Source organism: Lissotriton helveticus, chromosome 1_1 (genome assembly GCF_964261635.1).
Source record: "Lissotriton helveticus chromosome 1_1, aLisHel1.1, whole genome shotgun sequence".
Taxonomy (NCBI): domain Eukaryota; kingdom Metazoa; phylum Chordata; class Amphibia; order Caudata; family Salamandridae; genus Lissotriton; species Lissotriton helveticus.
Window position 1 is genome coordinate 1,250,023,250 of NC_136057.1, and position 13,872 is coordinate 1,250,037,121.

The 13,872-nt window shown below is 42.7% G+C and overlaps 1 protein-coding gene across 9 annotated transcripts in view; it reads right to left on the reverse strand.

Moving 5' to 3' along the window:
- Positions 1 to 13,872, reverse strand: part of KIF21A (kinesin family member 21A) — an 820,176-nt gene that overhangs the window by 267,796 nt on the left and 538,508 nt on the right. For 6 of the 9 annotated variants that reach the window (XM_078679965.1, XM_078679910.1, XM_078679984.1 and 3 more), the window contains 3 exons: positions 10,941 to 11,106; positions 10,435 to 10,455; positions 4,819 to 4,879 (listed from right to left, as the gene is read on the reverse strand). In XM_078679965.1, coding sequence (XP_078536091.1) covers positions 4,819 to 4,879; positions 10,435 to 10,455; positions 10,941 to 11,106 — 248 coding nt within the window. The remainder of the gene's footprint in view (positions 1 to 4,818; positions 4,880 to 10,434; positions 10,456 to 10,940; positions 11,107 to 13,872) is intronic. The other 3 variants (XM_078679946.1, XM_078679920.1, XM_078679955.1) reach the window with 1 other exon arrangement.

Here is a 13,872-nt window from a genome sequence, read left to right on the forward strand (position 1 = left end):
TTTCTTTCACATCATATGGCTTTCGATTAAATAGATTCTTTAAAGGGGTAAATAGTTGTATCAACCACATACTAGAAAGGAAGCATGCTTTTGGGAATCTGGAATGGTGATCACGCAACAGGGCATAGTAAGAAACTATATAACTAATGTACAATTATTGCATGTATAGATTTAGCAAGATTTGGGAGCAGGCCTGAGATCCCAACTCTTGAAAAGTGGCACCACGGACTACTATATGTAGGCTACGAAATTAGTACAGGAGGGTAGAAGAAGCCCATAAAATATGAAAAGAGATGGAGACCATAGATGAGATGGGGCTGATAGTGCCGATGGACAATCAGTGACGGGAAACGACCTTAACAACGCGGTCAAAAGACCGCAGTACATTTAGATCGCTGTTTTTTCAACGCAAGTCGTTACCACGACTTGCACTGGAGGGCGCTCTAGACTAAAGAATAGTGTGATTTACTATTCCAACACCTTCCCTACTGTACGTAGACTGGAGTTGGAATAGTAAATCATACTATTCCTAAGTCCAGCGCCCTACAGCGCAAGTCATTTTAACAACTTGCGTTGTAAAAATAGCAATGTAATGTACCGCGATCTAAATGATCGCGTTGTTACATCATACATCCATCATTGACACCACACCCAGAGGAGCGGAGGAGGGATTGACCGTGCAATACCGCCAGATACCCACCAAATGGCATACCTATGCTTACTGCCAACATTGGGATGTTTGTTTATTACAAGATGTCAGAAGACTGAAGACCTAGCTCCTAATGCCACAAACCGAACATCTAGTCTAACTATATACATGGTGTTCTTGTTCGTAATAACAAAAGACATGAACAGAAAATAACTTTCAATTTGTCCAGCTTAAAGTATGCAAAAAGAACAAATGATGTACAGAATGCTGAACAATGTCAAACATTCACCCCAGTACAGAGATCAGGGCCTAAATCCATCCATTTGTTTGCTCCTCATGCCATTCCAGTCCAAACCCAGCCATATGCAAATCAGTCTTGACCCTGCTCCCTATGGGAACAGTCCAGCCCGAACTGCCAGGTCAGGTCCTCCTGGACGGGAAACAAGCATCAGGGGACCAGTTTCGGGGTATCCCCCCCATATCAGCCAGAATAGCTTGACTTCAGCGGCATGGAGAGAACAGGACCGACGTCTGGGCATATCCGTCCTACTTTGGGTGACAAATGTAAAAGGAACAATGGATGGACAGAATGCTGAACAATGTCAAACATTCACCCCAGTACAGTGATCTGGGCCTACATCCATCTGGGTTTTTCTACACCCCATGCCATTCCAGTTTAAACCCAGCTATTTGAAAATCAGTCTTGACCCTGCTCCCACTGGATGAAAGCTACCCTGACTGATGAGGGGTGTTACCCCGAAACCGGTCCCAGGATGCTTGTCTCCGGTCCAAGGAGGTACCGGCTTGGCCGTTGGGGCTGGACTGTTCCTATGAGGAGCAGGGTAGAAACTGATTTGCATATGGTTGGGTCCAAACTAGGGTGGCGTAGAGAGTAAAAGAACAATGGATTTAACCCAGATATCTTGACTGGGTGTGAATGTTTAATTCATTCAGCATTCCATCTATAATATTTTGCCGCAGCTTGAAGTATGAGCACAGAACAAGGTGAGAAGAAATGATGTGGTTAATTGTTCAGTCTATCATTATTCCATGAGAACTCCTACATCTCCAGGATTACTTTGAAGTCAAGGACTTATATGAACAGCAGTATTATAATAGCAGCCAACCTGCCCAGGATGGAATTTACTACTATGGAATAAAAGAAAATTTTGTAAAATTGATACGCCACCTGAGGGAGAAATTAGTGTTTCTGTCACACCAAAAAGGTGTGTGAGATTTTGGGCTGCACTGTTCACTCGGCACACCTTCAGGAAGAGCCTCAAGCCCTGGATCTTCGCCTGATTCGGAGCTGCACGACTTCCAACCAGCACCTCGAGACCCTCACGGGTGATTAGCGGGCTTCACAAAGCCCTGATTGAGAGATTGATGTCACTATCAATTTGCAGTTTAGTGGTCACTCATAATGGTCTGGAACAGACTGGCAAATTCCGATGATAGAAAGTTACAGTATGTGTGAGAGAAAGTGTGTGTAGAAAGAGAGACATTGTTAGACTCTTAGACAACTTTGTATGAAAGGGAAGCATGTTTGTTGATAGTAAGGGAATCTGCTATGTAGAAGAAAATAATACAAAAGGGACTTAAAATATACATGGCTGAGAGAACTTGAATGATGGGGTTTGGACAAAAACATGTGCAAGTGTCTGCCACCACTGGGAAGAAATAATTTCTCTTTCAACAGTGTACTGATCAGCATCTGTCTGCCAGATGAGAAAAAACCACCCAGAAATACAAAAACCTATCAGAAGCAGGTAAGTAGATCTGCTTGCTCGAGCAACATTCTAAGGGCACATTAATCGTGCACTCCCAATTGTTCAGTAAAATATTTTGAGTTTATGGGCTCCTTCGATTGTAGTAGTAAAAGATGTTGGAACATCCAAGTATGTGGTAAATGGGACTGTAGAGATAGAGGGCCTGCCCACTTTACCAAGGCCCTGACTGTCACACTTTTTAGTTACGGTTAACGTGGCACAGAGCTGCCTTGACGAAAACGGAGAAGCAGTTAAACTGGTCTAAGACTCTGGAGAGGAAATAGTATTTTCAAAGTCTTTGCCACCAACTGCAGCCAAGTGCTAGAGTCCTGGTACATAAAAGATTCAAATATGTAGGAATCACAAAGTAGTGTTCTTATCCAGAAGTAAATGTAGAATACAAGTGCCAGACAAAAATAGAAGTGTAATCCCATTCTAAAACTATATCTAGTGAACAACTTGCCTGGAAGCTAAAATATCCTAAAACAATTACTGAAAGTAGTTACTGTCCAAAATAAACGTTTTTAGTTTGAGCAGAAAGATTAAGAACAGTTACCTATAAAAGTATCATAATTTTAGATCACATTAGAAATATTTCAATAGATACACAAAAGGGGTTGTCTACAAACCGACAATCCCCCAATCGCTGTTGGAGCACTTCAGTGCTGCGTATGCAGGGCTTTGCACTATTGCCGGGTCTGGTGGCGCAGTGGACTAATGCATCCACTGTAGGGGCCTGTGTTCGACCTCGTGGTCCCAGGTTCTTATCCCAGTGGGTCCACTCAGCCTTTTATCCATGTGAGGTCCATAAAATGAGTACCATTGAGTTGGGTAACAATGTACATCTGTTATTCAGGACCTTGAGACCCTTGGGTGATATGTGCGCTTTACAAATACACGTTATGTATGTTAGGTTATCGATGCTGGAGACTAAGGGAGTGGAGGGTCATTGTCATGTTTAGTTGGTGTAGCTTATAAAATGAAGGAAATGGCATTCTAACACCCTGAATTCTGGCCAGCAACAATGTCTTTTCTGAGGTACAGAATGCACATTTCAGTTTTGCAGCAGCAGGTTGCAAATGACTGCTTAACCTGACTCTTGATAATATTCTATTGTTGACTAGAGTTTTTTTTTTTTTTAAGACCTTTATTGTACATTTCCAATCTTACACAGCGTGTAGCCTACAACCCCAAGGGCCGGCCGCAACACGATCAAATGTAGTCCAAGAATTGTCATAGTAACACAGCCCCTTTGCCGACATCCCAGGGGTCCGGCGGCGTGATTAAACAATGTTTGTACCTATCTCGCATGAATACATCTAATAATTATAGGTCCGAGTTTCTTTTTTACAGCAACAACCTAACTTAAATGTGAGGCTAACCAAACATAAACCGTAGGGGAGACAAGTTATCAAAAGCACAGCACCTGTCCCTTCCTGTATGTGACATTTGTAATCTGTAGGTGGACAAAGACCTCTACCTGAGGCTCGTTTAACGTACTGCTCCCATCGGGTGTGTGACTCAATGTGAGTTCTTTACTAATTCGGGCAAGCCAGTCTATCACTCCCTCCCCTTCAGTGTCGTATAACGTCATGGAACTCCAGGATGTTGACTAGAGTTTTAAGTGTGTTGAGATTCTGATGTGGGCGGCAGGTTTAGGCAGAGTTTCATATAAGTATTGAAATATCAGGCAGTGTGATGCCTGGAGAAGGATGAAGTTCTTTTTTTTATCTGTTAGACAATGAAGGATTACAATAGGGGTAAATGGAGCCCTTCAGGACCACCCTTTCAGGACCATGATAGATGACAAAACATCATAATGCAGCCTAGTCGCCTCATAATGAGATGCATCGACTACATATTGTCTAGGACTGTTTCAATATCATTTGAGCATTTGTAAACACTGATGTGCTATCATTGACAACTGAGGATTCCCACCGTAATGACAGGGGGTATTTAAGCTTATGACTTTATATAAGATCCAAAGTTGGATAAACAGTGAACTACCGAGCCTTCTAAAAGTTTAAAACTCATCACGAAAACTCATAACTTTGGCAAACTATATTTTTACTAAGCAATAACATATGAACGCATAAATTCCATTCTGAAAATGCAAGCTTCTGTGGGACTAATTCAAAACAAACCCAGGCTGGTCAGTAATCTCTCCCCTACTGAGCTGCAATGGCATTCCCTTTGCTGTAGCTAGAAATATTAGCTCATTGCAATGTTAATCGAAAAGGTTCACTGGCAGCTCATTCTTCTGAAGCCTGCGCACAATGGATACACTTCCCCAGTTCATCCATTATATCATATTGTGAAAAAATCATGAGAGAGTATCTTTTGTCAGAGCAAGAAATAAATTACACCACAGGTTAAAAAGCACTTTCACATTTTCTTTACCTGCCTTCTGTTCCAGGGCTGGAAAGCGATGCATCATCGTCACTACTGTTTTCTGCATTATCTAGAAAAGGGTTTAGACCAATATTAGGCATCAATGCATTACAATTATCATTCTTCTAAATTACACCACAAAGCAGCATCACATAGGTAATGTACCTACATATGAAATATAAAATGTGGTAGACCATAGCCTGCATTTACCATGTTTTGTTTTATTTAAAAAAGTACTTACTTTCTCTAACATTTTTTTAATGGATACTCTTCTCGTTTTCCCCAATATTCCTCTTCTTAGAACGATCTCCATGTGTTGAAGTGAAATTTGAAAGTTTTAACAAAATTAATTGTTCAGCATCAAAGAGAGACGCCATGGTGTCAGTCATAGTAGATATCATCATTGTATGCAATGGAAGGACTGTAAAAGCACTGGGGTCATCGATCCACCTAATTACACTATTTCACAGTGGCCAGGACATGTGAAAGAAAGCCAACCAATTTCAAATACGAAAAATGTTACCAAAGAATACAACCGTACTTAAAAGAGGAACAGGCAAAAGGCAGATGAGGATTCTGCTAGAAGAAAAAGTACCCGTAGAAAAAGCATAAGCAGAATAAGTAGCTCACTCTTCTAATACTTCTTGGGAATTTCTTGCGTTAGAATGACTGCTACAGTATTAAACAGAAGAGGAGGGTCTGAGGCTCAAGAGCAATTCCGGTTTAGGCGAGGATCTTCTGAGGGACAGCCTATTCAAGTTAAGCTTATGATCTTATGGATAGACTAAATTCACCACTTGAAAAATGTGACAGTCAACTTTAAAAATAGGCCCCTTTCAAGGGCACTATTGTATCTACCCTACCATTACTTAAGGGAGCATAATCCCTTCATAAGAAAAATTGTTTGATATACTAAACAGCTTGTCAGCCTGCTGGAGTGCGCCATAGACAAATATAGGTTCAACCTGGAGTGAAGTCACTCCCCACGTCATACTAGGGAAATGAAGCTGCAAGAACGCAGCATCTTTATGAAACAAGAAACTCTGAAATCATATTCAGTCAAAAACACTCATTATCACTTACAAGAGGAAGAGAGCAGCATAGAACGGGCCAATGGAATGGCTTCAAGTTCACCCACCCTTTTGGCGGACACAATAGCCAACAGGAAAGCTCTCAACATCAATAACCTGGACCGGCAAGTATGAAGCACCTTCAATGGTGCTTCCATCAAACATAGCAATACTAGATGAATGTGCCATGCTAGTGGCATGAATGGTTTATATGGAAAGAAGTCCTGTAACCAATTAGGAGCGTGTTTGCAGGGTTTGGTGGAGCATCATTCCTGCTGGTTGAGAAAGCAGTTTCTAACTCAACAATATTGATCACAAGCACAAGGGAGTCTTATTTTTTTCCACTTTCATATCACTCTTGAAATCAATAGATAAGGAAGAAAGACCTAATGCAAGTGGAAATGCCAGTCAACACTGAACACAGTTCCCAGTGATTTCACTGTAGGGCATTCCAAGATAAGAAATTAGACACACATATGATTGGTTTTAAAACAGAGCTACACATGGGATGCTCCACCAAAATCACCTATTACTGCACCTCTCACTTACCATTCAACAACTTCAGTCTGCTCACAGCAATGGGAAAAACGGTGCCACCTTGGCTATACAAAGCTTGCGCTCATTCAGAAACTACTTGTATATGTTTGAGGGGAATGCCTCCACTATTAGGCGCAGTTTGAACGTAGTATCTCTTACTTTGGCTGTTTTTTTCACACTGCATAATGATCAAATCAGGCATTTTCAGAGTTCTTGGACTGACACTGATGCAGGCACCTCTCGGAATCAGTCTACACCCATAAAGCAAGGATAAAGAGGGATGCTTGGGCTTCATGAATTTGAGGCCAGTAATGTGCCTAATCTGCATAAAGGTGAGAATCACTCCACAAAAGAACTGGACATCCTCAAGAAACTAAATGTACCATAAACCTGCTCTATTGTGGGTAAAATAACAAGTAATAAACAGCAAAGCTTCTCTCACCCAGATGAAGAGATGGATCAATGACTGCAGGGCCTTTGCTTCTGCTTGCACATGTGCACAGGAGTCCCATGCCTGTGTGCTATAGTACAAGCACAGAAACTGAATGAAAACATTATACATGTTCGTCCTGGACCCAACCACTTGCAGGCACTGCAGGGTTTAAAGTTTGAGGACTTGGTTGGCAGAATCTCAAAATGATTTCACATAAAAACCTGCACATTGGGTGAAAAAACACTGAGCTAATACAGAGTGCGACGAGTGCAATGGATGCTGAAATCTGTGGTACTCAAAAAAAAAGAAACTGGAGTCACCTGCAAAAGTTTCACCTTCAATGAGCCATTATATCATGTCTGTGACACCTGTTTCTGGATGGTTGAATTTCTTTAAAAGTCAAGAATCTGTATGATACCGGAGCATGCTTCTAAGATGGGGATTTTGTGGGAGGATTTGTACGTCAAACAGGAAGACTCTAATAATGTGACATTTTATATGATATCAAATTCCAGCTATTCATTTACAAAAGCACACACGCTTGGACACCAAACCCCAAAAGCTGATGGAGGTTATTTCCCTACTTATCTGGCTTTTATGGCCACAAATTGGGTGTGAAGATCCTCACTCAAATATTTCTTAAAACAGTATATTGCATTTGGCATTCCGTTTAGAGCCTGCTTTTCCAGTTGAGACCCGAGCCCAAGTCATTTTCTGGCTATCATTAAATGAGAATTTTCTGATTTAGTTAAATGAACCAGTCCTTTTCTGCCCTACCCCACATATAAATAAACATACTTTATTTTTAAAAGAAAGCTGACTTTTGGAAACCCTTTTATATCCTTTCTTCAAACACATGCTATTAAAACTGGGCATTTTAGTCCTAGGATAGCGTATAGTCTTCTTTTTAAAAAACTTTTTATTGGTGCACATGAGTAGTTAAGTTAAATATATTACATATCGCAGCAGGCCTACATTAAAAATGGTTCTGTGAGTTTGCAAGTCTTTATATAAGAAAATAAAAGGATCCTTAGTGGGTATCTATGTGTTTTTTTAAGTATAAAAACAAACAGTTAGAACTATATAGACCCAAAACTGTCCCCCCTCCTCGTCCACCCCCTAACCATCTACTCCTGTTAATGCCCCACACTCAATGACGCTGGGTTAGTGAACACTTGTAGCCTACTGTGGTCCGGGAGGGGAGGGCGGAGGATACTCTAGTTATGTATAACTTCAGAGAGGAAATAATGTGCACTATAAGCATATACGTCTGGGCTATTTCAGGGTGGATGGATATTGGCGACCAATATATCCAAAGCTTATGCAATAAAGCACGTTCTCAAGCCCGCACATTCGTCTCTATGGAGTAGGATTGTCTTAGACTGGGCCCATTGAGAGTAGTTTTAGCCCATGTTGCAGGAGGGGGGGTGGGGGGAGTAAAATCTTTCCAGCGCATCATGACATTTCGTTTCGCCAAGAGTAGGGCCAAGTCAAAGAACTTTAAGGCTGGTCTCTCATGTTTTGGGTGGGGGGGGGGGGGAAACCTAGTACTACAGCCTCAGGGGAGTTTGTTACCGTGACTTTTATCGTTTCAGACAGTGTGTTTAATGTATATGACCGGTAAGATAGGAGCTGTGGACAGTCTCAAAGCATATGCAGTAGATTGGCGCTGGGCAGTGAGCACCGGGGGCATTTTACAACTGCCCCTGGAAAGATTATATTGATGCGGGCTGATGCTCTATAAAAAATGTTAAATTGGATGTATTTGAATTTCATTCCTCGGGATACTTCATGAGGATATTCCAGTGCCCTTTTCCAGTCAGTATCATGAAATATCTAAGTGAGGTCGATTTCCAAAGAGGTCCATAAAAGAAGTCTAGAGGTGTCACCCTGAGATAGAAATACCCTGTAGAACCATTTTATCAGGTTACTACCCATGCTAGCGGTATAAAGAGTTTTATACACTTCGTGTGTGGGTACACTTCATGTGTGGGAGGTGGTGTATGGTGGGTATTATCAAGGGCATAGAGGGAATGCCAAATACCTTCATAGGTGAGGAATTGTGCAGGAGTAGGCTATACTCTGCTATAAGAGTTGGGAAGTCCACCGATTTGTTATTGACAGAGGTCTCCCACTGCGGACAAATCTGTGTTCTGCCAGTGGGGCAATTGTCTTGGTCGTAATCGTCCTGTTTTAGTAGGAAGGCCAAGTAGAGGGATGGCAGGGGCATAGGGTGCGGTCATGTTACTTAATTTATTGGTCCTGGCTAGGCAAGCAAGAGAGATGCAAACGAGCCTTGTGGCATGCAGGTCAGAGGGGTGTGTTGGATGCCAATGAGTAGATTGATACGCCGTCCCTAAATAGCGGATGGCGCTTTAATGACGATATCTCAACTGATGGTTCACTTCAGTTGTGTGGCCTTTCAGTTTCCTACATGAGCATTTGCCTCGATTTTACGAGCCAAGGCAAGCAGCAATTGTTGACTGTTAATCAAGTGGAATAATGTAGATGCTAAGTGAGGTGAGAGTTCCGGCACCCAATATGGGTCATTAATACCAAACGTAGTGATAGCTGGAAGTCGGCTCCTTTGACAGGTGTGTCAGTCCATGTTATATGTAGGGTGTGTCCAAGTGTAAGTACGCTGTGTGAGGCTTTAAGATTAAGGTGTCGAAGAAAGATGCAAACATAAAAATATCAATTTAGAAATTCCCGTTTTATAGCAATACAGTGTAAGAAATGGAAACGTCAATTGTATTTTAATAAATGTGAGGCATTTTTCAAACTAACAGCGCCTTGAAGGGAGCAACTTTATTAGGATTATAGAACAAAAGCGAAGAGTTTAACGGTCCGAGGGTAATCTACGGCTTTCAGTCTTTTCTGGCCTCAGACAGACTTCAATATTTTGCTTAAATGAGAAACTAAAACAGTTTATTCACTTTCTCCCTCCTGGAGTGGCTACTCCAGAAGAGAATCAGAGTGAAAGTTAGCATTTGTTAAGCATACTTTAAATGTTTTTTAAAACTAGTGTATGGAAAGGATGTATAGACTTTGGTGAAGGCACACTTTTCGCAAAATGATAAAAAGCTGCACACCACTGTCCCAAACAGATGATAATAAAAATAATCTGGGTACAACTTTAGCAAATATTTAAAATGCTCATATTTAAACATTCTCAGAAACGGATTTCGTGTTAACACTTTCCTTTCAAAATACCAAAGGAGGTCCAATTGAGAAGTTGAACAACCCATTGGTCTGCATAGGCTGTGGCTTTGCCATGGTTAGATGTTATGAAATGGAAGAGTGGTCCAGCGGAGTTAATTATTAAATGATACAGTGCTGAAAAAAAGCTGTATATGAATTTCAAGCAACAGCGGTTTATCAGAAGCAATTGTTGCTGCATTAACAAATGTTAATAATAGCCTCTGCATGGAAGAAGGCAGCTGGTTGGTGATCAGTATTTTCACAGAAGAGAACATGCAGCCTACTCGCATTCTGAAAAAATTCCTAAACGGTTCCAGGGTTAGTGCATATGAACAATTAGTAACATGCAGGTGTACACATATACAGAAAGCTTGTCATACTTACCCAGTGGTATGCTATCTAGGTCTGTATACATTTACAGCAACAAGGAAACAAAAAAAGCAACACTCCAATCAACACAGATTTTACTTAAGAAAGATTCCATATTCACCTGCCAAGCAACGTGTAACGTTCTGTAAGACACGTGTACAAGAACTTTTTACACTCAATGTTTAACGTGAACACAAAAGAAAAGGGCGCACTTTCCTGACCCTATCTAGTACATAAAGTGCAACCCTTCCTCGGTTTCCAAGGCTGCGACATATTGACATTTTCCTGTTTAAATTGGAACATTCTAAATGCTTAATATTAAAAAATAAACATAAGTAGGAATAGCAATAACTCTTAAATGTGGAGGACTTGAGAAGATAATGTGTATCTTTTAAAAAACTCAACAGCTATTTTTTTTCCTACAAACTCTCCTTAAAAATCCCCCGGAGTAGAAACCAAGCATGAAAAGCAAATCGGTCATGCAGTCAATACCATACTCAAAGTGTGGTGCTAAAAATTACCTTGTAGTGCATGGCCTAACATGGCGTCAAGTTCAGGGTTTAATTCTGCCTTTTCTTTCAGCATGTGAAACAGCAGCTGGTTCTGAGTAGCACTTGTTATTTCAGTTTGCTTCAGACGCCCTTCGAGAACTTTAACCTGAGCTTCCTTTTGGGCTGCTTGGAGGCCCTAAAGAAAAACGTAAACAATTTATACATATTTGTATTTCAAATCTACCACTTCCATATTACAATTTTGCTCTCCCAACAATAAAAGAGCTCATACGTCATATAATTCACTAGCAGACACACTACATGATTTGACAAGTCATGATTAGTGATGTGTGTTTGGGCAATCATAGGAATTTAAAAGAAATTGTTCTAACGGCGAGTCCCAATTTTGTCTCCAGCACAAGCAGAACGATAGAGATGGACCATGTGTGTTTTGATTTTAGCCCAACATAGCTTTTAAAGGCATCAAGCACTTTGTAGGCTAATTACATTCATGTAACAAACTGGGCTGTATGAATCTTCTTTAGGATAAGATTCAGCAAAAGGTGAGAAGTCCTCTAAGGCACCTTAGGCCTACGAGAAGATACTTTTAGGTTAATCTCCTCGTTTATCAAGTTTTCAAACTTTTTTAATGAAACCATGCTGTTCATGCTTAAGTGTTTGTTATTTACACGTCTTTAAGTTAAAACAAAGCATATGATCATAAAATAACAATTTTTACTTTTCATAAAGGAGGCAGAAGCAGCCTATTTGGCTCCTTCAGCCACGGTGCTCTCATCTATCATGTAACTCCAGTAGGTCTTCTCATCTAGCCTGATGTTGGCACATCTAGTAGTAGGTGACAAGACAGTTGTCAAAACATGAAAATGACAGGGTGATTCATTCTATCCTAGACCTGCGTCTTCCTCTATCTCGATGGATGGCTGTTGAAATTGGATTAGCTCTAGGCTGTCTCCCACCACCAGACTACAGGGATCTGTTGCATGCGCTGGACTTCACTATCAATGTGCCCAAGTCATAGCTGAGTCCCTCTCAGATGCTCCCTTTCATTGTGGCTGTTCTGGACATGGTGCAGTTTCTGGCCTATTCTTTTTAACGGCGAGTCAAGGGTATTCAGGCTATGACAGCGATGTTTCAGCCTCTATCCTGGATTTCGGTGAGGCGGACTGAGGCTGCTAAGAACCATGGCCTTTTGCATCCTGTTTGTGACATATGCTCACTGGCATATGTTGGCTCTGCCGTGGGATCTAAAGTGCCAGTGGGCGCAGCATCAGGGAATCTCTGCGACATTGTCCAGATCTCAGAGTAAAACACAAAAGATCTGCAGTGATGGGTAATGCACCACGACTGGATTAGCGGCAGACCCCTCTCCATTTCCCAACCAGAACTCGCAGTGGTGACACAGGGTCTCTGTGGGTACCGCATCCTCAGCTATGCAGAGGCTAGGAAGCTTGCGTGCCACAGTGGCCGGGTACGTAAATATGCGGCTGGTTGACCCTCTGTGGCCACGAAAGGAGTGAAAGGCTGCCTGGGGTTGGCAAGAGGCCATGGAAAGGCCCACAGACCCAGCCGTATCCCTGCTGTCCTTGAAGCGCTCCAGCACAGAGTCCGCCTTGCTTCCGTAGAGACGGGATACATCAAAAGGCATGTACACAAGCCATGCTTGGGAATCTCCTGAAAAGCCAGTTGTTCTCAGGCATGGCGCCGTAAGGCCACTGTTGATCTAACAGCTCTGTCTAGCTCTAGCGAGTTAGTGGTATCCAGCTCACATCTGATCTTGAACGTAGCTGCATCTCTCCCGCCAGCAACAGGTTGGGAAAATATGGCCCAGGCCGCCTACAGAACCATGGGCAGAAGCGCAACCAAATCCTATAAACCATTGGTGTAGTGGCCCAAAGGGCATGCAGTGTTCACGGACCACAGTGCCAGGCTGATGGATGAAAGCATCTTCTTGCCTAAAGTGTCCAGCCTCTTGGATTCCTTATCTGGTAGGGTGGTAGAGAACGCGTTTACACAGAAAGTAGAGGCTTGGACGACCAAGCTCTCCAGAGTAGGGTGTGGCTGGAGGAACTGGGGGTCCCCTGGGGTGGGGCAATGATGGCCAGAAATTGTCCTGCTTACAGGAGCTCATGTGCTGTGCTTGAACAAAGTCCCAAGCAGGATTTCTATGAGGGTTTCATTAAATGGGGGAATCAGTTGTGAGGGGAGTTACTTCCACCTGAAGCACCTATCAAGACATTAGTCTTCACTTCCACAAAGGGAGGCTAATTTCTAAGACCTTGGCCGGCCTTCTCACTGCCATAGCAAATGACGCTCCCTCCTCCATAGCCATGGCAAGGGGAGAAAGCATTCCAGTATCTGGAGAAGCGTCCAGTCCACCGGACTCTGCCAAGTCCTCACACCAGTTCACGTTGTGGGGATGGCATTCTTCAGGGTCCAGCGACCCCTACCAATCCTCCCCAAGTCCTAGCCCAAAGGTATTGGGCTCAGGCTCTGGTCTGGAAGGCACAGTACCAGTCGGCGCCACAGTAATCGTTGAACAATGCCCCACCGGCTTGGTGTTATAGCCTGGAATTAGAATGGAGATGGCGCCACCAGAGTGCACTGGGAGAGTCTGCAACAGGACTGGTGACGGGGAAGGACCCACTGGCAGGGAACCAGTAGGGGCCCCTCCCAAACACACAGGCCCCAAAGGCACACTGGCCGACGACGGGCCCGCCAATTTATGAGGTGCATAGCCCTCATAAAACTCTCCATGCTGGGCAGGGACTGCCCAGCTCCTGGAAACTCGGGGATCAGTGGAGGCGACCACGAGCAGGCTCAACTACGGAACCAAGCCTTGAATGATGCCACTTTCTTGTCTCATCTGAGGACTGTGGCTGAGGGGACGAAGTCAAAGATCTCTTCATCTTTTTCTTGTGAGACTTACCAAACGCCCGGATGA